General features: G+C 45.1%; 1 protein-coding gene across 2 annotated transcripts in view; it reads left to right on the top strand.

Moving 5' to 3' along the window:
* Window positions 1–24,811, top strand: part of Cpped1 (calcineurin like phosphoesterase domain containing 1) — a 138,892-nt gene that overhangs the window by 102,674 nt on the left and 11,407 nt on the right. For both annotated transcript variants that reach the window (XM_052759516.1, XM_052759515.1), the window contains exon 3: window positions 1,776–2,198. In XM_052759516.1, the coding sequence (XP_052615476.1) occupies window positions 1,776–2,198 (423 nt within the window). The remainder of the gene's footprint in view (window positions 1–1,775; window positions 2,199–24,811) is intronic.

The following is a 24,811-nucleotide window of genomic DNA, read 5'->3' as shown; positions in this document are numbered from 1 at the left end:
CCTATCAGGAGAGTTGCACTTTTTTCTTTTATTTATTTCATTAGGGTCATACATGAAGAAAGCATTTCAGTGAGAATGAAATTCTAACCTTACACGCTAACAATGCAGCTAACAGTGAATGGTTTGAAAGCAGAGACCCAAAGAGAAACAGATCGATCTGCCATCGTTGTGGCCACTTAAGTGAGCCCCTTGGATCTAATAATCCTCGTCAGGCCAGGAGCAAAGAGTAAGTGGAGGCAGTGTGAGCCACAGCATCAATGAGGCGCTCACCTGGGACCTCCGGAGCAGAGAGGAGGGCACCCTTGAAAGTAGTTTCCTTTGTGCGGCTGTCATTTCTGCCACTGTATCCTCAGCTTCCGCCCCGAGTTCTCCCTGTTCCCACTCTCACTTGCTACTATGACTGAATTCCTTCATCTCTGCATTTCAGCCTTTCTTAGTTCAGATGCTCATGGGGGCCCTTCCTAAGTGCACAGTTTTATGGGCTGTGCAGATTCTTGGACTCATGTGTAATGCCCAGCACAGTGTAATGGGCACAGCATCAACTCCAGTGTTCACCCATCATTTGTCAGAGACTCTCAAAGCCATCTTTCCCTCTGCTGTGGGTCTCATCACATTTAAGAAGTGGACCTACTCGTTCCCATCATTTTTCTTATGCCTATGGGTTGCGACCTATTTGGGGGTCTAATGACCCTTTCACAGGAGTCATCTAAAACTGAGGAAGAACACAAATATTTACATTACAATTCATAACAGTACCGAAATTACAGTTAGGAGGTAGCAATAAAAATAACTTTATGGTTGAGGGTCACTGCAGCAAGAGGAGCTGTATTAAAAAGTCACAGCATTAGGAGGGTTAAGGACCACTGTCTACGCTGTCCATGGCAGCTGTTTAGGGTTGCATCCTCACCCTGCTTTCCTTTGCTCATTAACTCCTCATGACATCACAGGCAGGTGGAGTGCACACTGGTGATTTACCTAACACACGATTCAACGCCCCAATTTAGAGGGAAGGACTTATGCTTATCCCTGTCACTAAATTGGTGCTTCACACATAGTCAATGCTTAGTAAATACTTGTTGAATAAATTCACACAGAGAGGCTCTGAAGAACAGATGTGGAATTGAATTGGTCATTTCAAAATCCATTTATTAAAGCTTTAATACATTATTACAGGAAGTGCGGAAGCCAGCAATCTGAAGAAGGAGGCTGCTGGTTGCCCACACATTTTCCAACTCTCTATCCAAATAATCATTTCCATTCTGAGTCCTGCAGGCCAGAGTGGGAGGGAGGATGTGCTGAGTGCTAAGATGCTGGGCCTGTGTATGCCTTGTTGAGCTGCTGAAGGAATACAAAACGCCTCTTCCGTGCTGGGACACTTGGCACATTGATCGCTAGATCCAAGGATTTCTCCCCTAAAGATTCTGGTGGAGTCTGTGAGGCCAGATGGATACCTGTGTAAGGCCCTGTTCAAAACCAGGTCCACACAGACACAGCACAAGGATGGCCAGATGTAACCTGAAGCAGCAATGAAGTTGCTCCTCTGCCCTTAATCTCACAGGTGGCCACAGAGACACTGGACTTCTCGGGTTGCAGAAATGAGCAGGAAGCGTTCCACTGTAAGGAGTAGACGGGTACCCGCTTCATCCTCTTGCTTTCAGAGGGTGCCTCCTTTTTGACAGTTCTGTGGCAGTTATTCTCTATTCTGTGTTCATTTCATGTGAGTAAATAGGTAAATGGCCAACAGCCCTCTCAGGTGATCACTCTTCATTTTCTAGGAACTCCCTGGAGGAAAGAACAGACCAAGGACTTGCAGCAAGTACTAAAGGCTATTGACCAAGACATTCCACTGGTGCTGGTCAGTGGCAACCATGACTTGGGCAACGTCCCCACAGCCGAGACCGTGGAGGAGTTCTGCCAGACATGGGGAGATGACTACTTCAGCTTCTGGGTAGGGGGCGTCCTGTTTCTGGTGCTCAATTCCCAGTTCTTCTACGATGCCTCTAAGTGCCCTGCACTGAAGCAGGCCCAGGACCACTGGCTGGACCAGCAGCTGAGCATCGCAGAGCAGAAGAGGTGCCAGCACGCCATTGTCTTCCAGCATATCCCGCTGTTCCTGCAGAGCATTGATGAGGATGATGACTACTTCAACCTCACCAAGGCCGTGCGGAAGGAGCTGGCAGACAAGCTCGCTAGAGCAGGTAATGTCTGGGGTCTGAGTGTGTCCACTTCTCTCTGTCATCTGGCAAAGTGAAGAGGGGACAGAGCTTTGGATGAGACTGCTTCTGATCCCAGTTCACCACTCACTAGTAGTATGGCTGTGGACAAGCTGCCAAATCCTTCCTGCCTTGGTATCTACAGATATCATAGGATGGTTGAGTAGTAATCCTAGGAAATATTTAGGATGGCCCCTGACCTGCCGAGCACCAACCTGAAATATATGCCCACATTTGAGGATGAGAGTCTTAGAGGTCAGGGCTTCTAGCAGAAGAGCCCAGAATGTGGTGACACATACCTTGGGAGGTGTAAAGAGCTGGAGACGGCTTCCTTCATCTCTGTGGGAAGCATGAACTGGCTTAAGGACTGATAAGCCTTAAGAAGCAGGCATCCTACCAATTGTCCTCATGTATCATGCAAAAACCCTTGGGTGAGGCTGCAGTAAATGGGTTCTGGGACCTCCATATACTGGAGTACATTGTGGTTCCTTCCTGAATTAGGGCAGGGAAATGTATGTATAGGATCTCTCTAATGCAGACTTGCAACTTATCATTTGTGTGAGTTACAAGTGTGCAATCGCAAAATGAAGATGCCCTGTTTTTGAAGGTAAGTTTTAGATGCTGACGGCATAACTACCTGGTACTATCTCATGCTACCACCCCACCACACACACTCCTTAGATCCACTCCCAGGGGCCTCTAAAGAGACAGAGTGTCCTAAGTAGCTTACCTAAGTGATCAGTGGTTGTCAGGACTCCAGCTGTGACAGCTGCATGTGTCCTGTCCCTAATTCCCCCTCTTAGACTATTCCACACCTTATTCATATAAAACACTTGTAATATGTGAGTTCTTTCATTTAGTTGTTATGGGAAGAAGCAAGGATGGAGGCATCTCACCCAAGAGCAAAAATTTATTAGACCAAAAAAAAAGAAAAAAAAGAAAAGGAAAAACAAAAACAAAAAGGCCCATTGCTCTTTTAATCCCCTCCAGTGTTCAGCGTGTTTTCATCTACTTGTGAAAGTCCAATAGGCCCTTCTGAACTTCTGAGACATTTTACAAAAAAATTTTCATAATGAGAAAGAGACATTTCCAAAGTTCCATGGAGATGAGGTTGGGAAACTTCTACTAAAGGCCTTTGAAACTTTATGCCATGCTTGAGTTAGTGTGGGAAGTGTTTTTGAAGCCAAAGAAGCCTGGTGTCAGGATGGCAGCCATTCCACCATGGAGACTGTTTTGCAACAGAGAATCAAGCCAGTGGAACGTTCAATGCCACCAAAACCAGTCCTCCCACAACAAACGGTACAAGATGCAAACGCAGTCCCCTTCCTGCTCTCTATTCTTCTCAGGTGGCATGTGGGTCCGGGCTGCCCATCCCAGGACAGAGCACATGCCATCTGTGAGAATGCCCAGGTGCTGAGAGGACCCACAGTGTTAGCAGGGCTCCCTTGGAGAAAATGTGGTAACTGGACATCCAGAGCACAGGGGGCCTTACATGTGGGAAACAGCAGCTCAAGAGGTTCTGGAACCAGGTTTCTTGTCAGCACATCCACCCAGGGATGTGTATGCCTCTGAGGTGAATCTCATGGCCCCATCTTGCAAAGATAGATATCTACAGCCATGAGGCTGATTGGTGCCTTTGAGCAGGACAAGCCCTGACCATGTGGCCCCTTCCCATAGGCAGAGCTAATTGGGAGCCAAATTACAATTTGAGAGTTGCTTTGTAAACATGAGGCAGGGCAAGAGTTCACCTTCCTTTTCTATTCTTCGTGGGTACCAGACCCTAGCATCCTGAGTGCTCTGGGTCCAACAGGGGCCTCCTTGCCTGACAAGACGGTGTTCATTCATGGGCCTTTTTTCTGCCTCCTTCATATTGAAGCAGCTACATAGCCAGGCCCTCAGTACCCTCTCCTACCTGCACAAGGTCCAGCTCCTCAGCTTGCCCTCCCCAAGTCCCTGCCTTTTGCTCTGGCTGCCTCCATGTCACATGGCAAAACCTACTCAGTGTTCAGCTTTTTGGTATTAAGCGCCTTTCCCCACAAGATCTTTGTCGGTGTCACCTTGACCCCAGAGCTTGTCAAGTGGCTTTGCACGTGTCTTGAGTCTCTCACTGGATTGTCGGCTCATTGGAGGTAGAGACAGGGTCCATATGTCTCTGCCTTCAGGAGGTCTGGCTCGGGTGTCATCTCACAGTGAGGCATCAGTGGTATGGTCAGAGTGCAGGAAGTGAAGTCTCTAACTCATATCCAACCCTCAGTGGCCCGCGCACCAAGCACAGTGGGTGTCCAGAACATCCCCTGGGACAAGCACATGCAGAAAACGCCAGCTCAGACTGTCTGCCCCACATCATATGCCCTCCACATGACAGGGCGCCATGGCCTTTGACTCTCTGCTCTCATTCACCTGCCTGTCTTCTAGGGTCACTCAGCAGTCTGTTCCCCCAGCACCTGATTTGTCCCCAAGGCACCTTCTGGGATGAGATACCTCTTCTTGACCATAGTCTTAGGATCCTCCCCGAGGCAAGCCTACTTCACCAGGGAAAACTGGAGGGATGGGAGCCCTTCCTATACTCACCGGTGGGATTCCATGGCGTGCTAAGCCAGGCCCTGTCACACAGAGAACAAACACAGACAACATCTGAAGTTGTAGTTTCCGGTGTGGACAAAATTGCCGTGGCTGCTGTGTTGGGAGGCTTGGATAATAGATGGGGGGGGGGGGGGGGCTGGGTTGGGAGCCTTGGATAGTAGATGGGGGACTGGGTTGGGAGGCTTGGATAGCAGATGGGAAAGGGGTGCCACTGTGCTGTGGGATGTTCTGTATGGCAAATGTATTGCTGATTGGTCAATAAATAAAATACTGATTGGCCATTGGCTAGGCAGGAAATATAGGCAGGACAAGGAGGAGAATAAAGCTGGGAAGTGGAAGGCTGAGTCAGAGACACTGCCAGCCGCCATGATGACAAACAGCATGCGAAGATGCCGGTAAGCCACGAGCCACGTGGCAGGGTATAGATTTATGGAAATGGATTAATTTAAGCTATAAGAACAGTTAGCAAGAAGCCTGCCACGGCCATACAGTTTGTAAGCAATGTAAGTCTCCGTGTTTACTTGGTTGGGTTTGAATGGCTGTGGGACTGGCGGGTGACAAAGATTTGTCCTGACTGTGGGCCAGGCAGGAAAACTCTAGCTACACCACTGGCCGCTCAGGAGTACAGACAGTGGCTGAAGCCACAGCAATAGAACTTGAACTCATTTTGGAAAGCCAAAAGTTGAGTGATATTTGGTAACATTCATTAACTTAAAGAACTTGATAAAGCTGGGGTGGTGGTGGCAGGTAGTATTTAATGTTGCCTCTAGCTTTCGTCCCCCACAGCAATATTATTTCCTAATACTATTTCAGTCTCATTTTTCTCCTTGTGCTAAAATGCCAGTGCTCAAAAATATGTCAGAAGCTCATCAGATGATCGGGGTAGCTTTTAATTACGATAATTGTGTTGTTATAAAATATCCTTTTAAAGAACACATCCTTCCCCAAGCCACTGTGGAGATAAAACCCTGCTTCCTTCCAGCAAGTTTAATGAATAATTCTGAATCATTGTGTGGGATGAATAAATGATTTAATAATGATCATCAACAATCATCTCCCATTGTTGCACTAATTTTTGTAAATGGGATGAGGTAAGTGAGGAGGAAGGGCTCTCACCCTACCGTAGACCACCATTTGTGTAGGGATGCGCTGTGATCCCAAGACCAGCATTGCCAACCTCAGGTTTCCCTAGAAACGGATGTTTCCTCGTTCTACTTTTTAAGTCAATAAGAGGGGAGGGGCTTCTTTGTGTGGTACCAAAACATTGTCAATAACTGGTACAAATAAACAGATATCAGGGCAGGACAGATGCAGAAATGAGAAGCAGCACCGGTTATTTCCAGTCTTCTTTTGCTCTGCCTGGGGATAATCAATTTCATCACATCCAAGGGATGTAGAAATTGGTTTTCCCCTAATTCACCTGCTACCTCGTTGGAGTTGCAAAGACAGATCTTAGATAATGAAATCTGGGTGGAAGGTGGACATCATCTCATTCCTCAGGCTTCTCTCCACAGAAGGTTAATGTGTGCCCCAGTTAATGCAGATGCAGTTTAAAAATTCAATCTTCAAACAAACAAACAAAAACAGAAGTCTGGCTCTTTAGCTGCCCGTGTTTCCCCTTAATGTCTCGATAGCTTTTCTTTCTCCTCATTCTCAGCACAGAGCTTGAAGGACTGTATAATAAAGAGCCTGGGGCACATTTGGCAATTACAACAAATTCCAGCGAGTTGATCTTTCCTGCAGAAGTTAATGGGCAATTTCACAGACTACTTTCATCTCTAGCATTTGTGTGCTTTTTAACAAAGAAACGGAAAGGAAAGGGGAACTCCCAGCCTTTGGTTTTGGTTTTAGGATTTCAAGTTTTAAAGAACATAGAGGTCAGAGTTCCAGGGCCACACTATAGGAAGAAGAAAATGCCAGGCCTCCCCTGTCTCACCATGGTCCTGAAGCTGTTCAGATCCTGGTGCTACCAGGAGGGAAGGTCCCAGCTGTGCCCACTGGTGGAAGTCCAGCCTGAGCCTGCACACAGTCATTGCCCCTTGATAAATAACAGCATATTGGTTACCAGGGACAGAGCCTGGCTTGACTCACATCACCCTAGTAACTGCGCCACTGGTGATGCCCGCAGCGCCTGTAATGGTCAGCTGAGTTCTGGGTGGGAAACACACTGCCTAGAGCTCTGCTGCTTAAACTGGGTTGTGTGCCTACATGCAGGGTCATGCAACTGAATGCAGACTGGGCAGACAGGAAAACATTTCTGAACTCAAAATCAAGCCCATCACAACTCAAAGTGTTTCTCGCAGCATTGGTGTTGCGTTGCATGGGTTGGAGTGCACAGCATCATTGCAGCCTTGGTTCTGAACACTTAGCCGGGTGGTGTGGTACATGCCCTTAATCTACAGAGTGAGTTCCAGGACAGCCAGAGATATGCGGAGAAACTGTCTCGAAAAATCAAAAACAGAATAGAGTAGCTGAACACTGGATGAGTGCACTTAGCGCTACACATACCATCACACCACACAACACCCGCATGCTGCTGCCTGAGGTGTTTTTGCTCAAATTCGAGATTATTATATGTTATGAATTGCAGGGTGTTTTTAAATGTACACACACAGTGTTCTGTTCTTGTGGAAACATAATAGCTTCATTACAGAAAACAAAGATGATTGTTTTCTATAATCGTTCCTTAGCATGGAAGAACCAAAGTAGTGTGTCTTTGGATGGTGTTATACAAAAACATTTTATTTTAAAAGCTGTTGTTTGAGTTTCCTTTAAAATATGTTAATAGTTTTGGGTTGCAATTAGGACAGAATTTACAACAGTTTCTAAAATGGTCATAAAAGTGTGCTTCTGCCATTTTGTACTACGTATTTCTGTGAATTGACATTCTTAGCATTTAGTTATAAAATCAAAATATCCAATCTGCAAAATGTTCTGTAGTATCAAATATTCAGCCAAAACTTAATTCTCTTTTTAAATTTTTATTTATTTATTTTATGTGTACAGGTGTTTTGCCTGCATATGTATCTGTGTATCATGTGCATGCCTGGTGTCCAAAAGAGGCCAAAGTGGTGTCAGGCCCCCTGGAACTGGAATTATAGATGGTTGTGAGCCATTATGTAGGTGCTAGGAATCGAACCCAGGTCCTCTGGGAAGAGCAACCAGTGCTCTTAACTACTGAGCCATCTCTCCAGCCCCCAAGATTTAACTCTTCATGTAAAGAAAAGCAAGCACACCCACTTCATTAGTATGTAGATTTGCTTTCATCTTTAATAAATTATAAAATTATACATATATCAAAGGATCATGATAAAATAACTTTATGATTTGTTGTCAGTGTTTTTATTTGCATACCTATTTTATATTTCAGGGTTGTATAAAAATTTCTTGAGTGAAACGGTATAATAAATAGAAAACTTTAAGAACCCCTAGAGTAGATGTAAATAGACATAGACGTTTTCTTGAAAAACATTAAACTGTAAATATTTTAGGCTGTAGAGCTATAAAGCAATGCTTTTGTAATATGGAATTGGCAAGACATAACATGTGTACAACTGGTTATAGCCATGTTCCAACTGTTTTAAAACGAGGTGGTGGGCCTGCTCCTGTCTGCAAGCAGGCTCCCTTGCAGCAGGCACGTTTGCTGCCCATGTCCCTGGGTAGACAGTGTGCGTGTCTAATCTCACTGTGCTTCCTGAAACCTGCTGTGGTAATGTGGCTGGCTCACTGTGGGTTCTGCTCAAGGGAGCCTCCTCTGGTTCCCAGGAGATTGTATGCCTGGGTGAGCCCAATATTACGCCTGGGGCCTGTGATGCAGTTTAGAGTAGAGATGGGATGAGAAGGCCCAGGGCGACACTTAAAATGTCTGATGGTTAATGTTTATTTTAACATGTACTAGAAAACATAAGCAATTTAATAACTGAAAGAATAAGTACTAAGTAAGAAACAGTATAGTTAGGCTGCCAGTAAGGGAAAAGTTACAAAAGTGGTCCAGGGTGGCTAGTGTGGAGGCAGGTGGGACAGGGGAAGCTGTGTAACAGGGCAGGTAAGTATTAGGCCGTGGGTTGGGGCAGACCTTCAGCCTCATCCTTTGGTGGCCCCTTAGCCAAGGGGCATCTCTTTCTGCCTTACATTGTCTTTGTGAAACAGAGGTTCTCCTCCTGACCTCAGGCTTGGTACATCAGATAAGATGAGGCATGTCCTAGAAGCACTGGGCACCTCGCCTGCGCATAGTCAGTGTTCAATAAAGAAGCATTTGCCATGTACCACCCTGAACTGAGGTGAGAGCCTCCGCTCCCCTTTAGCCAGATAGGTATTTCCCAACCCAAGCACACTGGCTTCCTTCTTTAAGGGATCACCTGAAACTCTCCAGGCAGAGCCAGGTGGCCAGATGTACTCCAAGGACTGGCCTGCAGTCTGCTGGGGTGGAGTTGTTAACCCTGTGCATCACGCAAAAGCTAGACGAAAGCCTTGTGGCTCCTTAGGTGTGGGGGAGATTAGACTCTTTGAGCCTGAGATTCTCTAGAATAGATGAGGGATGCATGGTATTCTTAATTTTATGAAAAAGGATCACAGTTTAGACGGGGAGAGCCAAAAAACTAGATACAAAATCCCTTTGGAATTTAACAGTTAAATGTGACTATTTGTTAAAGCACACACTTCACCATTGTTCTGAAAAACAGCCTTTGGGTGCATAGCTCCATAGTCAGAATCTCCAAATGAAGAAATGCGCCCGCAGGACAGTGGTAGTCACGCCACAGAGCCCTCTGTCTGAAGTGCATGTTTAAGAAGCTTATCTGGGTGGCTTTTCTCTTTAGCCAACTTTGTAAAAGACCAGACAAGTATCCCTTTTTAAAGCATCCATAGAACCCCAAGCTTCAAGATCAACTTGACAAATGTCCCCCTCTATAATTTGTCTTTTAGCATGAGTCATCCATTCATTTTTCTGGATTTGGTCAGTTTTATGTTTTGATCCATTCACTGTAAAATATCATACTTTATAGTCATCTGACGATTGCATCTCCTTCACCATAAAAGATAAAAGACCAACTGCTGAAGCTACATCTGGTGGGAAGTGGTGGATTTCATTTCTCACTTTGGAGGTATCCGTAACAGTTGGGCTAATTAAAGTTAAAATCAAGTCCTGATGGTAAATATTTATAAATCGAGAATCTGGCGTGTGAATGTGTTGTACTGATTCCTGAAGTTAAGTCAGCCTGTATTGATTCAGCAAACAGTGCAGGCCCCTCAACAGCACTCAAGCCAGAGGAATAAAGAGCTTCCTTCTCCAGAGTTCCAGAACCTGTGTGTTTGTGTGTGTGTGTGTGTGTGTGTGTGTGTGTGTGTGTGTGTGTGTGTGTGTACATATATACACAAGTGCATGTCGAGGCCAGAGATCAACTCTGAGTATTGTTACTCAGACACCATCTACCTTGGCCTGCATGCCAGCTGGCCATTAAGCCCCAGGAATCTGCCTGTCTCCACCTGCCAGTTCTGGGATTACTAAGGCATGCCACCACATCTGGATTTTTTTTTAATGTGTGTTCTGATGGTTGAACTCAGGTTCTCATTCTCATGTAGCAAGTACTTGACTGACTAAACCATCTTCCCAACCTTCAGATCATTCTTAAAGTGCAAGTTAAAAGTGTTGGTGAAAATTTCATTGCAGCATTTCAAAAAGGGGCTTCTAAGCTCAGAAAGAAGCGGCGTCAGGGGTTTGTGAAGGAAGAATGTTCTGCCTGCTCTTTTAGGCTGTGTTTGTAAAATAGCAGTTAGCATCCTTCTGAATGACCAGTGAGACTCCTTGAAACATCTGGGTAACACTGATGTCTTCTTAGTCCACTCTCTGTTGCTTTAACTGACACCACAGACTGCCATTTATAAGGAATGAAGGTTCATTTGGCTCATAGTTCTGAAAGCTCGGAAGTTCAAAATCAGGAGGCCATATCTTTGCTGGTGAAGATTTCCTGTATTCCTAAGGCAGTATGGGATGTCACATGATGAGGCCAGCATCCTTTCCCAGGTCTCTTTGTAAATCCACAGACCCATTGGATCAGGGCCCCACCCTTAATGTTCTCACTCTCCTGATTCTCACAGTGAGTATGAAAACATAGCATGACTTCTTTGTGGGTACCATAGTCCCTGTTGGAACAGAACACCCTAACTTCCTCTCCAGTTCAAATTCTCCTTCACTTGCTGTGTTCATCTCCACTTCCCAGTAGCACAGTCCAGTTCTGGGACCTCGCCCTGCAGAATCACCTAGAACTGCTTGAATGCTGCTGCTTTTCTTTGGTTTTACTTAGGTATTTGCAGGGTCGATGAGATTGCTCAGTGGGTAGTGGCATTCATCACCAAGCCTGATGATGTGTTCAGTCCTGGGAACCCATGTGATGGAAAGATCGAATTGAATCCTCCTGGTTGTCCTCTGACCTCCACACATATGCCATGATGTCTGGACGCATGGTAAATAAATAAGTGTATAAAAATGTTGAAGTGTTTGTATGTTGATGATGACCTTGAAAGTAAGAAAGCAGCATAGTTGTGCATATCCCCTTGGGTCAGAAACAGTCCTGGTCCTTGTGGTTTGAATGGCCCCCATAAGCTCATAGATTTGACCGCTTGGTCCCCAGTTGGTGGAACTGTCTAGGAAAGATTGAGAACTGTGTCTTTGTTAGAGGAGGTGTGTCACTAGGGGCGGGCTTTGAATTTCAAAACCCTACACTTTTTCCAGTTAGCTCTCTCTGCCTCCTGCTTGTTAATCAAGCACTTGGCTATTGCTCCAGCACTATGACTGCCTACCTGTCGCCGTGTCCCCTGCCACAGTGGCCATGAACTCTAACTGTCTGGAACCGTGAACCCCAAATTAAACAGTTTCTTTTGTGACCTGTCTTGGTCATGGTATCTTATAGCAATTGAAAAGTAACTCAGACTTCCTCCATGCGAGCTCATCACTACAGATGCCTCATTCATTTCTACAGTACAGGTAAGAGAACCAAGACATGAATAATTAGGAAAGGGGCTGTCCAAGCCTTGTGCCCGTTTATAGTTCCACAGGCACAGGAGTGCTTCGGCCGGCAAGAGCCCCCGACGCAGCCTTGCAGGTAGAAGGAGTCAGATCAGAGCAAGTCTGCTTAACCTCAGCACTGTTCTATCCTGTTAGTGGGAGGCCTCGATCTGAGCTTCCTGCTTACTTGGGAGACTTTAATTTCCAATGCCATGTCTCCTCAGTGCCAAGAACCCTAAAGGAGGAACTTTTCTCCTCAGAAGTACAGGAGGTGAACAAGTTTCTTCAGAGCCATGGCTAGGGATATGCATGTTGCTGTCACTGTTGGCACACCCACACAAGCCACTCCTGAGGTGGCATTGCCTGCAAACTCGGGTCCTAGAGGCTAAGTTCTCATTGGGGTTGCAAAGCTGTGCGGCGGGGTGCTGGCCTCTAGTCTCTTGACCCAGGGACTGCTTCTGGCTGGTTCTCATTAATGCAAATTATGGCTGTTGTCTTTCTCATTTCCCTCACTCTCCTCATTATTACTGAGAAACAACTGAAATGACTTAGCATTAGATAGACTGAGACTTGGAGGACACATTTTCTTTTTGGTACCTTTAGCATACTGATATTAATATTGGTTGGAGCCTTTGTTGGAGCCAACTAGGTTTCCTAGTGCCTCTACCCAGCAGGACTGCATAAGAGGTTGATTGGACCACAGGCCTGAGTATCAGGTGTTTGTGAGGGTCTACACTTGACTGTAACTAGCAAGGGGGAGGTCTTTTGCTCCACCCCTTGGCATTGTTATAAACAGACCTTTGGAATAAAGTTCTGGGCCAGTGGATAAGGATCTAAGCCCATCAGAGTCTATCCTGCTTTTCTCTCTGTTTCTCTCCTCTTTATTTCTAAGTCTCTTATCCCTCATTCCTCAAGAGTCCCTGGGGTAAATAAATGTGGAGGGCTGGTCCCCCACAAGCCTTGTCTCTCTGTGAGTGTTGATGCTATCCCTTTCTGCTGACTGTGCTGGGGGGTCCCCCATCTCTGCAGTGGTCTCACTCTGTCTCCAGTGGAGAGTTAAATTCACAGGTTGACCAGCCTCCTTGAGGATCAATTTTAATGTGTATGTTTAAAAAAGTGACTAGACTATTACTAGTTACCATTTAGAAAATGCTCCATGGCAATTGCCATTGTGACTTTATACATGCAAGGACACCCTAAAGGGCAGGCAGGAAGCAGCAAGCCCTGACTAGGGTCCTACCTGGATCTGTTCAAATATCCTGAGGGCATTAATGAGCACCTTTAGTGTCCCTGGCCAGCAGAGGGAAGGAGGCACAGCTATGTAGGACAGCCTCCAGAACCTCTTCTACCCAGGCCTTTGCTGGGAAAGAGCCGGTCTGTACAGCCAGGAAGCTTAGCACATGAATGTTCCAAGGACTCTGTGCTAAAGGAGGCTCCAGAATATCACACAGGGTGTGAATTGTGAGTGCTTGTAACTCCCCTGTGGGCTCAGCAAGTAGCAGCTTCTCTCTCCCACTCCAGATTGAGCCTCCCTCTTTCTCCTGTCACCTTGAGGATACAAGCAAGCTGTGTTATTGCTGGTCTTTGTTGAAATGGAGGGATCTAGGATCCTAGGCCCCACAACTCCTTGGGGATATAAATCCTGGTGGGCACATTAGCTGAGAATTATAGACCCCAAGAAAAGGTCACTTGAAATGGAAACTATGGCTCCAGGAAAAAAAGAATAAAGTTAAAAGAATTTAAAATGTAGGCTTGAGACATCTTGAGAGACAAGCGTGTGTGTGTCAGTTTCTTTATATCTGCTGTGACAGAACACTGGCCAAAGCAACTGAAGGGAGAAAGGGCTTATTCTGGCTCTGGAGTCAAGGTTCATCATGGTGTGGGAGTCAAGGCAACGGGAGCTTGACACAGCTGGCCACATCCAGTCTGTAGATGGAATGTTTCTCCTGTCCCGCCAGGACCCTGCAGTCCCGTAGACCACTTATAAAATAATCACTCTTATATAATAAGCTTATATTAATTATAACTGCTTGGCCATTAGCTCAGGCTTATTACTGTCTAGCTCTTACACTTAATTAACCCATAATTCTTATCTATGTTTAGCCACATGGCTTGGTACCTTTTCTCAGTTCTGCCTTGTCATCTTGCTTCCTCTGTGTCTAGCTGGTGACTCCTGACTCAGCCATTTTTCTTCCCAGAATTTTCCTCATCTGCTCACCCTACCTATACTTCCTGCCTGGCTACTGGCCAATCAGTGTTTTATTTATCAACCAATCAGAGAACACATATTCACAGCATACAGAATGACATCCCACAGCACCAGTCCATGGTCAGGAAAAGGCATGATGAGTGATTGCTACTTGACTCCCTTTCTCCATGTATACAGTCTAGCATCTCAATCAGGGACTGGTGCTGCCCACAGTGAGCAGGTTTTACCACCTCAACTAATACAATCAAGTGAATCCCCCACAGATTTGGGAGTGTGTCAGGTTGAGAACACTAACCATCACAGATTGCCTTTGGTAAGATGCCAGCTATCCCTTCAGGTGTACCATCTTAGAATGAGCAGAGGACAGCTGTCCCTGTGGGTGTACCACCACCATCTCAGAATGAGCAGAGGAGTAGGCAGGCGTTGGTTTGGTTACCCTGGCCTGAATTGTCTGAAAAGATTTAGTGATAACATCTTACACTTGATCTCTGACTTTTTTTTTTAAAGATTTATTTATTATGTTTACAGTGTTCTATTTGCATGTATTCCTGCATGCCAGAAGAGGGCACCAGATCTCATTACAGATGGTTGTGAGTCACCATGTGGTTGCTGGGAATTGAACTCAGGACCTCTGGAAGAACAGTCAGTGCTCTTAACCTCTGAGCCATCTCTCCAGTCCCGAACTCTGACTTTTGACAATAGCACAGTTGAAGGTTGTTTTCAGATTTAATTGGTTTTCCTAAGAATCTCTTTATGAGTTTGTCAGTAATCCAGTCATTAGCATCTCTGGAAGGTATGTGTCTGTATACACATGAATGCATGCGTTCATTCTACCAGAGCCTACTAGCCATTACCTCTAATTTTAATATTTAACTAGGTCACCTCCAGTTTTAATACTGTGTGAGACCCTGCATCTTTAGTGTCCTGTTATAACTGCTGGTTGCACAGGCTTGAGGGGAGGGTGATCAGTGTCTTGCTTTGTAAACAGTCCATCCATTAGCATTTTCTTGTTACTAAGAAGTAACACAAAGCATTTAATGTCTTTAAAAATGTTCTTCAAGTGTCCTCTGTGTTATACACGTTCATGTTCCTTTAACTGTTTTGTCATTGTTGGATATTTAGGATGTTTCCACCTGTTCTGGGTGATAAATGCTGCTGCTGTGAACATCTTTGTGCACAGGCAGGCCTAAATCTTAAGATGTTTGCTTGTGTCCTGTTTACAGAGCCAGTGACTGAAGGTGGCCTCGGTGTGGCCACGTGCTTTGATGGAGAGACTCAGCATCTGTCTGGAGCTCCTGGCACTGGTGTGTCATTGCTATTTCTGTCTTTAGCTTCTCATCATGTGTCACGTGCTCTCTGGAAACTAGAGCGGGGGTAAGGTGAATAAGCCCTCGCCCACCTTCAAAGGCTCAGAGCCTAGGGCGAAGTCCAGGAAGCAGTCACATTGTCACCAAATGGCACTTCATCCTGCTTTACGTGAGTGAGGTGCCATGCGACATCTTCAAACATGCATACACTGCGTGACATTAAATCACACCATATTTCTCTCAAACATTTATTTTTAAGGGTAAAAATCTTCTAAACTAGTTTCCTGTCCATTTAGCAGATGGTACCCTTCTTTTATCTGTAGTCATCAGCTTTGAGGAACTTCCTGTTCCTCCTGGATATAGCTTAGACCCACCCTTCAGCCTTTCCCTGGAGCCTTCTTTCCATCTGAATGATTCTCTCTGTGAGCCACACTTGAAGGATGCACAGGCTCCTTGCAGGGTAACTGGTATGGTCCTCTTATCATGGGAGGTGCCTGGCAACTGTGTTCCTGGGTGACTTCCATGTTGGCAACAGTTCTTGCCTCTTTTTTTCTTTTCTACTCCCTAGGCCCACAGTTGAAAGCCCCACCCCTTTAATTCATAGGAACGCTAGTCTCATGGTTGTGTCTTCTGCCTTAGACGCACCTAAAATCTGGTTAATGTATGTGTCTGGAGGTGATACAGCTGGTGCTAAGTGCCTGTGTCTGCCCTTGCCAAGAGAAGAATACAATGATTCCACCATTGCAAGGAAGCATTGAGACCCATTTCCTGGTTCTTCAGTCAGGTTATAGAGTAGCCATTATTTTTCTTCCCAAATGTTTTTTATTTGAACTTTTATTGAGAAGTTATTTGAACTTTTATTGAAAAATTCTTTTTTTAATTTGTATGTATTAGCTGTGTAAAGAATGGGCTTCATTCTGATCTTTCCATATGTACAGTCACTTTGACCATTTAAATCCCCTCTTGAACCCTTTCTTAGCTTCTCCCCTGCTTTTCTGCTTCCAGATCCCCGTAATAGTCCCTGTTTTTTGCTTCCATCTCCTCCCCCAGATTTCATGTCTAAGAGTATAGGCGGAATATTCTGTCATGCCAGCCAGCTCCCAAATAACCACATGGAGACTTCTTATTAATTATAAATGCTTGGTTGATAGCTTAGGTTTGTAACTAAACTAGCTCTTACAACTTAAATTAGCCCATATTTCTATCTACATACTACCACATGGCTCACTACCTTTTTTCAGCCTGGCATGTTCATCTCCTGCTTCCTCTGCATCTTCTGGTGACTCTACCCTTCTTCATCTCCATGCTCTCTTTTTCTCTTTCCAAAAGTCCCACTTAACCTCTTTCTGCCTAGTTATTGGCCATTAGCTCTTTATTAAACCAATGAGAGCAACACATCTTCACAATGTACAAAAAAAAAAGAAAGAAAGAAAGAAAAACTATTCCATAACATGAGAAAAAAACATGATACTTGTCTTTTTTGTGTGTGTCTGGCTTATTCACTTAACATAGTGGTCACTACTTCCATCCATTTTGCTATAAGCAACATGATTTGTTCTTTGAGACCAAATAGATATCCACTGTGTATGTGTACCATCTTTTCATTATCCAGTCATCCTTTGATGGATACATGAGCATCACAGCCTAGCCATTGTGAATAGTGACATGATAACAGGTGTGCTCGTATTACTATTGTGTGCTGAGTTGGATTCCTTCATATGTAGTTCAGGAATAGTATAGCCAGATCATATACTACTTCTATTTTCAGTGTTTTTAGAGACCTCCATGCCAATTTCTTTAGTGGCTAAACAATTCCACAAATAATGTATACAGGTTCCTTTTCCCTGAAAATCCATACCAGTCTTGTGGAGGTCACTGACCGGCCCCACCAGCCTAAATTCTAGCCAGGCCTGGAGGTTAAGCCAGGAGCTTCAGAGATGAAAGATACTTTGCTGTAATTATATTTCTCTTTCACAGTGAGGGAGCTTGTGGCATGCTACCTGTGAGTGGTAGCTGTATGAATGATGCATTATTTTACTTTGTGTGCTCATCTCTATCTTTTAAATTAAAAAAAAATACTTTGAGGGAAGATGGCCTTGTACCAGGATGTATTTTATCTTTTGTCCTTCCTCACAAAGTCCTGGTTTTGTTCAGGGCATCAACATTAAAAAAAATATATCCAATGATGAAGTATAGATCAGAAGTTGGCAAGCCATGCCTGTAAAGAGCCAGACAGTGCAGATTGGGCTCTGTGGAGTTAGAAGCAAAACTGGGCCCATCACATGGGTTCTAACAGAAGCCTACACGTGACTAGGTAAAAACACAAGAAGCATATTCTTCACTCATAGGCCATAAGAGAAACAGTGGGTGATAACTAGGTAACCACGGGTACTTTATCTGAGGATAGTACATACCCACTCATCAGTTCTCTTCTAGAAATTACACAGGCCACCTTTCCCACACCTCAGGTCCTCTACCACGGGGAAAGACCACCATCGAAATCAAAGAGATCTTTGTTTTCTGTGGGGTTTTGATGGCTCACACTCTGCCTCCAATATGTACTGTCTATTTCTCATTTCCTGAATGTGGCTAGAAATGACAGCCACCGAGTCTGTGTCTTCCCTAATCCAATAAGGAACCAGCACGGAGCTAGCTGCCTTGGACTAGTGTTTGTGTTCTGATGAATGTAAGGCACCTGGGAAGACCGTTCCAGTAATTCATTGCTGACCCTGAATCATAAAACTCCAACCCAATCAGGAAACTTCTGGAACTCATAGATAACAGGCAGAATCTGCTCATTCCCAAGTGCCTCGAAAGACAACCCTAAATGATGTTTAAAACTTGTAGCCCCAGAATGAGAATTGCTGTTCTAACAAGTACAGGGTCCTGAGTTCCTTTGAGTTCTAGGAAACAGGAAAGTCCAGGGAAGAAGAAGATTCATCCTGCCATATGCAGAGTCTGCCTGTGCCTGGTGGGGACAAGGATCTAAGCAGACCTCTGTCCCACTCTCCCAGCACAGCTCTTCTCCAAAGCTGGACCCTCCTGAGCCAGCTGAGGTGTTGTGGATATCCTAGGAAGACATCCCCCAGAGGCAGGAAGGGAACATTTAAAAGAATGAGATTCTCGTAGAACCTTAGCACGTCTCCCATACCTCCTCATCCAGCTTTGAGTTCTTAGCCCTTTGGAGGCCATACGAGGAGGTTGCCACTGTAGCCTCCACCTTGCTTCAGTCCAACCCTCTTGGGCAGGACTTTCTGAGAACAGAAGAAAGAGGAAAGGGGAGGCCATGGATATCTGGAGGCAGCTAGCTGTGTCTTCAGGGCAAGGAAAGAAAACCCCCAAGGAATGAGCAGGGTCTTGAGGGTCATTAATAGTTTATCAGGCATGGAGCTTGAGAGACAGCTCCATGGTTAAGAGCACTTGCTGTTCTTGAAGAAGATTCCCAGCACACACCTGGTGGCTCACAACCATTTGTAACTCCAGTCCCAGGGGATCCAAAGCCCTTATCCATCCTCTGTGGGCACTGGACACCCACATGATGCACAAGCATACATGCTCATTTACATGTAGGCAAAACACCCATACACATAAAAAAATTTTAATTAAAAATATTTTTATTTATTTATTTTACATCCCAACCACAGTTTCCCCTCCATCCTCTTCTCCTGTTCTCTCCCCCATCTCCTTCCTGCCCCCTCATCCACTCCTCAGAAAGGAGCGGGCCTCCCATGGGAGTCAACAAAGCATGACATAACAAGTTGAGGCAGGACTAAACTAAGCTTCCCCCCTTCCCCCCCATCAAGGCTGAGCAAGGTATCCCACCATAGGGAGGAGGTTCCAAAAAGCCAGCTTATGCACCAGGGACAGATCCTTGTCCCACTGCTAGGGGCCCCACAAACAGACCAAGCTACACAACTGTCACCCACATGCAGAGGGCCTAGATCAGTCCCATGCAGGCTCCCTAGCTGTCCGTCTAGAGTCTGTGAGCTCCCACAACCTGGGTCAGCTGTCTCTTTGGGTTCCTCCATCTTGATCTTGACACCCCCCCCCCATATAATCCCTCCTCCATCTCTTCATCTGGACTCCCAGAGCTTGGTCCAGTGCTTAGCTGTGGGTCTCTGCATCTGCTCCAATCAATTACTGAATGAAGGTTCTGTGATGATAATTAGGGTAGTCACCAATCTGATTAAGAAGGCCAGTTCAGGCACCCTCTCCACTATTGCTAGGAGTCTTAGCTGGGATCAACCTTGTGGATTCCTGGGAATTCCCCTGGCACCAGGTTTCTCCCTTAACCCCATAATGGCCCCTCTATCAAGATATCTCTTTTGTTGCTCTCCTCCTGCTCCATCCCTCCCCAAACTCGACCATCCCATTCCTTCATGTTCCCATCCTCCATCCCCTCCCCTCTACCCCCTACCCCCAGTTTACTCCTGGAGATCTCATTTATTTCCCCTTCCCAGGGCAATTCATGTGTCCCTCTTAGTGTCCTCCTTGTTCCCTAGCTTCTCTGGGGCTGTGGATTGTAGCCTTATTATCCTTTGCTTTACATCTCCTATCCACTTCTGAGTGAGTACATACCATATTTATCTTTCTGAGTCTGGGTTACCTTACTCAGGATGATTTTTTTCTAGTTCTATCCTTTTACCTGCAAATTTCATGATGTCATTGTTTTTCACAGCTGAGTATTACTCCATTGTGTATATGTACATTTTCTTTATCCATTCTTCGGTTGAACAGCCTCTAGGTTGTTTCCAGGTTCTGACTATTATGAACAATGCTGCCATGAACATAGTTGAGCAAGTGTCTTTGTGGTATGATTGAGCATCCTTTGGGTATATGCCCAAGAGTGGTATTAAGGTATCGATTCCCAATTTTCTGAAAAACCACCATACTGATTTCCAAAGTGGCTGTACAAATTTGCACTCTCACCAGCAGTGGAGGAGTGTTCCCCTTACTCTTCATCCTCTTCAACATAAGCTGTCATCCGTGTTTTTGATCATAGCCATTCTGACAGGTATAAAATGATATCTCAGAGTCATTTTGATTTGCATTTCTCTGATGACTAAGGATGTTGAGCAATTCCTTAAATGGCTTTCAGCCATTTGAGATTCTTCTGTTGAGAATTCTCTGTTTAGATCAGTATCCCATTTTTTAATTGGATTATTTGGTATTTTGATGTCTAGTTTCTTGAGAAGCCAAAATTGTATAATGTGGGGGGGAGCATCTTTAACAAATGGTGCTGGCATAACTGGATGTTGATATGTAGAAGAATGCAAATAGATCCATATCTATTGTCCTGCACAAAACTCAAGTCCAAGTAGATTAAAGACCTTAACATCAATCCAGTTATACTGAACTTGATAGAAGATAAAGTGGGAAGTAGCTTTAAATGCATTGGCACAGGAGACCACTTCTTGAATATAACACCAGTAGCACAGACACTGAGATCAACAATTAATAAATGGGACCTTCTGAAACTGAAAAGCTTCTGTAAGGCAAAGGACACTGTTAATAAGACAAAATGGCAGCCTACAGAATGGGAAAAGATCTTCACCAACCTCACATCTGACAGAGGGCTGATCTCCAAAATATATAAAAATATTTCAGTTTGTCAAGCATTTGGAAAGGAAAGAGGCATCAGAGACAGAGCACAGGGCAGGCAGAGGCCAGAGCTGCAGGATAGCCCTACTGGATGAGGGCCAGCACTGAGGTACCTGGTGACTGCAGCCCAAGGAGACACTCTGTATTGTCAGAGGACAGAAGCCAGATAAGAATCCTGAAGTGAGGTACCCTGAATGCTTTCCCAGAATTGATATGGTTGGGTATTTGCATTTGGGGAAGGTGGCCCTATTCAGTCTTGTCCTTATTCATAGAGCACCATTTCGTGCCTGGTTTGTTGAGGCCGCCATTGAGGCTGAAGACTCGCTATAAACCTACATGTGGCCTCATGACCCAGTTCTAGAATTTAGCAAATAAAGCTTCCATGAAGACTTGTGTGTTGGTCATTTCATCTTCCCAATTAGAACTTAGATGCAATGCCCAGAACCTGTAGTTCTTTTATGTTGTTGAAGACATGAGCTACAATCCCAGAGTAACAAAACAAAAAGATAAAAGGAACCTGGCCTTAGTGAAACCGTCAAGCAATGGCACCCTTCTAAATTGGATGACCCACCCACCTCTCTTAGGGTATGGACAAATCACAGCTAAACATAGACACAAGTTTTGGTTAAGACACTGTAGCCCCTGACAGCTGAGTATCATCCTAACACATCTGGAGTCCAAGAGGACAGCAGACAGGAGTTCACAGAGAGCACTGAGAATGAAGAGGAATGAACCAGGAAGGGGACATTAGGGCAACCTCCTCATCCCTGTTTCCAGCCACTGTGTGATGGGCATTTCAGTGCATAGGCCGGTCATGTGTTCTTTAAGGGACTCCTGGTAGGAATTTGTCTTTCCACAGGTTTTAAAACAGAAATGGACTTAGCCAAGCTGTTCTTACTTGATGGCTCCAGGCAGAGGCACTTGCTCCTGGCACATGTACCTTTCACATTCTGAAGACTATTCCCTTCGTGGCTCACAGCCACCTCTGTCTACCTCCCTCTAGTATTTTTGGACGGATTTCCAATTTGATACATGAACATTCCATCAGTCAAAACAATCTTTTTAATGAGCCTCTTGTCCTGACAGCTGTGTTTAAGACGGGGCATGGAAGCTTAATAGAAGAGTAGAAAATTGTCCATTCTGGATTGAAGCCTTCATGCCTGCCCCACATGCCATCTCTTCCCCAGCCCGCTCTCTTCTTTTAAAAATACAGAGAGCGTTATGAATAGCGAGAAAGATGCAATTTGTGCAAATGAAGAAAAAAAAAGATCTCCTGATCAGATAGTTGGAAGAAGATGAAAAATATAATTATCAAGCAAGAATTAAATATGTACTCACAGCTTCCTGCCATGTGACATACCACTCTGACCCCCAGCCACATGTCATTCGCTTCTCACTTGATTTCCTCAATGACCCTGGGTGGTTTATGCTGAGCCTGCCTTCCAAATGAGGAAAGCAAGGCCTGGAGATGTTGAAGCAGGTGCCATGTCACTCAGCTTGGCATAACAGAAGTAAGTGTAGAGCATGCCTTCCTGGTGCCGCTTCTCTGGCAATCAAATACTGATATGAATAGAAAAAGAGGCCTCTTGTATATTCTCCACAGGTCTGGAATGCCCAGCTCATCCAGAAGGAAATCAACTTAAAAGTTGAGCATCATCTGCTGTGGAGAACAGGATTCAGGGGCAGGGCAGTAAGGCTGAAGGGCTGTAATTAACATGAAGTCTCAGCCAAGGAGTGGTACTGGGTACTAATCACACCTTCTGGGCAGCCGATTCACAGCAGCTCCCGGGCACCTCTGGGCTCTGGAGAGTAAGTATTTCCCAGCGCACTGTTTACCCTGGAGTTGAAAACTTGCAAGCTGTAGAGGGTAGAGCAAACTGTGTTCTGCACCATAAAATGTATATGCCAAGGCCTGGCATGGGAAATGCCCACTACAAACAGGAACATTGGCCCCTTACAGCCACCCCCAGAGTTACTGTCATGGCACTCCAGGAAACTTTTACAGAAGAGCCCACTATGTCCTGTGTGAGCTGTACACACACTGATCTCACTTTTCTCTTAGCTACTTCTCTGTTACCAAGAAGCATGTGCCATCCTTTGCTGGTTGCCATTAAAAGGTAACTTGATTAATATTTAGATGAGGCAAGATAAGTACAATTTCCATAGCTAATTTTTAGACAAAAAAAAAATGGTGGAAAATCCTTGAAAGAAAGAGAAGGAACCCCTGTAGGTTATACAGGATGAGGTAGCCTTGGGTGAAGGTCATTGCAACAGTTGAGTTATTTCTTCCTGCCTAGAAGAGAGCCAGAGAGTGAAGGGAAGAGAGAATGATGAAGAGAAGAAATAGGCAAGAGGAAGCCAGAAGAGGAGCTGTGAGTCCCAGAGAAGCCAAGACTTCATGTCGCAGTAGTTGACTGATGTGACCAGTCTAAACGTTTGGGTACACAGGGCACCCACCACAGAACCAGACTTCAGCCTCTCAGGTACATAGTGTCCCCACCACTCTGCTGTGCCCCCAGCCATGCCAAAGTGGAACTGCTGTGTGGTGGAACTCCCGAAACCAGTGCATCACAGCGAGGAGCTCCTTCCGATACCTCACCCCACCCCACCTCTGCCTCAGGGCCCTGGGTTCCCTGACAGTTGGCACCAGCTGCCTAAGCCCCTGTTTGAGCAGTCCCAAGGGGTCTAAAAGACCCTTAAACCACTGCCTTCCATGATGCCTGAGTTCTTATTAAAATACAAAAAGAACATCTTAACTCCTTAGGTTTTACATACCAAAAATACAGTTTTCAGTATTTTAGAGGGTAGCTCTGATATGCAGCAGTGTGATCTATATGGAAGACCTGAAAATGTATTTTTGAATATAGTACACCAAGTCATACATACCTCAAGGACGACAGGACTTTGTGAAATCTATGTGCATGCATATAGTCCTGCCATCCCTGATGTATTCAAATGATCTGGAAAGAACATGCTGAACTCCTAAAGTGAGAAGACAGGTGAAGAGAGAGCTTCCTTCTGCCTCTTTGTTGTTGTGGTTGTTTCTGTCTTGACAGTCTACACTTCCTACAGTGTTTGCTTTCATTTCTAGTGTCTTCTGTCATTCTTTTTGGCTTTCTGTCCAGAAATACTATTAGGCTTATTAAAGTTGCTAGAATATGGTAGTGAATATTTGACCTGAACATTTACCCTATTGTTTATTAATCTGATTGTTTTTGAGAGCTGTTGCTTGTGTATATGAAATATATATATTGCTGATCTATTTGAGGGCAAGTTGCATGCATCACACAAAGGATAGCCTATCTCATGTGTCCACTTTCTTCTGTTTGTTAACTTAGTCACTGTTCTTAGCAGTCACTCGTTGTCAGCTGGTGGAGATGGTCCTCTTTCTGTTTTACGTCTGCTGTGTTTTTGTGTGTGTGTGTGTGTGTGTGTGTGTGTGTGTGTGTGTGTGTGTGTGTGCGCGCACGTGCAAGCCACAGTTTATTCATCTCTCTTGAGGCATGATTTACTTCGTAGGTGGTAAAAACAGTAATAAAGAGAGCAAGCGGAAATGATAGCAGGTTTTGTTGTATTTAACATGGACCTAGGTGGGGAGATGCTGGGTGGCCACAGAGCCAGTTTGTCACTTACTTCCTGAAGTTCATCCCGCAGTCACAGCAATGCCATCTCAGAAGTCTGGCCAGTAACAGTGTTAGGTGCTCCCTAGGAGGACACTTGGGGACAGGAGAATGAGAAAGTGGGACTGCTGCAAAGCCAAGAAAGGTATGGTCTCACCCATCACCTGACTCAGCCAGATCCTTGGGGGTCCCATCCTGAGGCAGGGCCAGGCACCCAGCCTATGTATAGCCATGCATTTTAAGACTGTGAACAGGTGGAAAAGAAAAAAGAATGT

Source organism: Peromyscus californicus, unplaced genomic scaffold, assembly GCF_007827085.1.
Source record: "Peromyscus californicus insignis strain IS unplaced genomic scaffold, ASM782708v3 Scaffold_3__1_contigs__length_106647218, whole genome shotgun sequence".
In the NCBI taxonomy this organism is placed as follows: Eukaryota; Metazoa; Chordata; class Mammalia; order Rodentia; family Cricetidae; genus Peromyscus; species Peromyscus californicus.
Note: the sequence above shows the minus strand (reverse complement) of the source record. Positions and strands in the feature narration are given on the sequence as shown.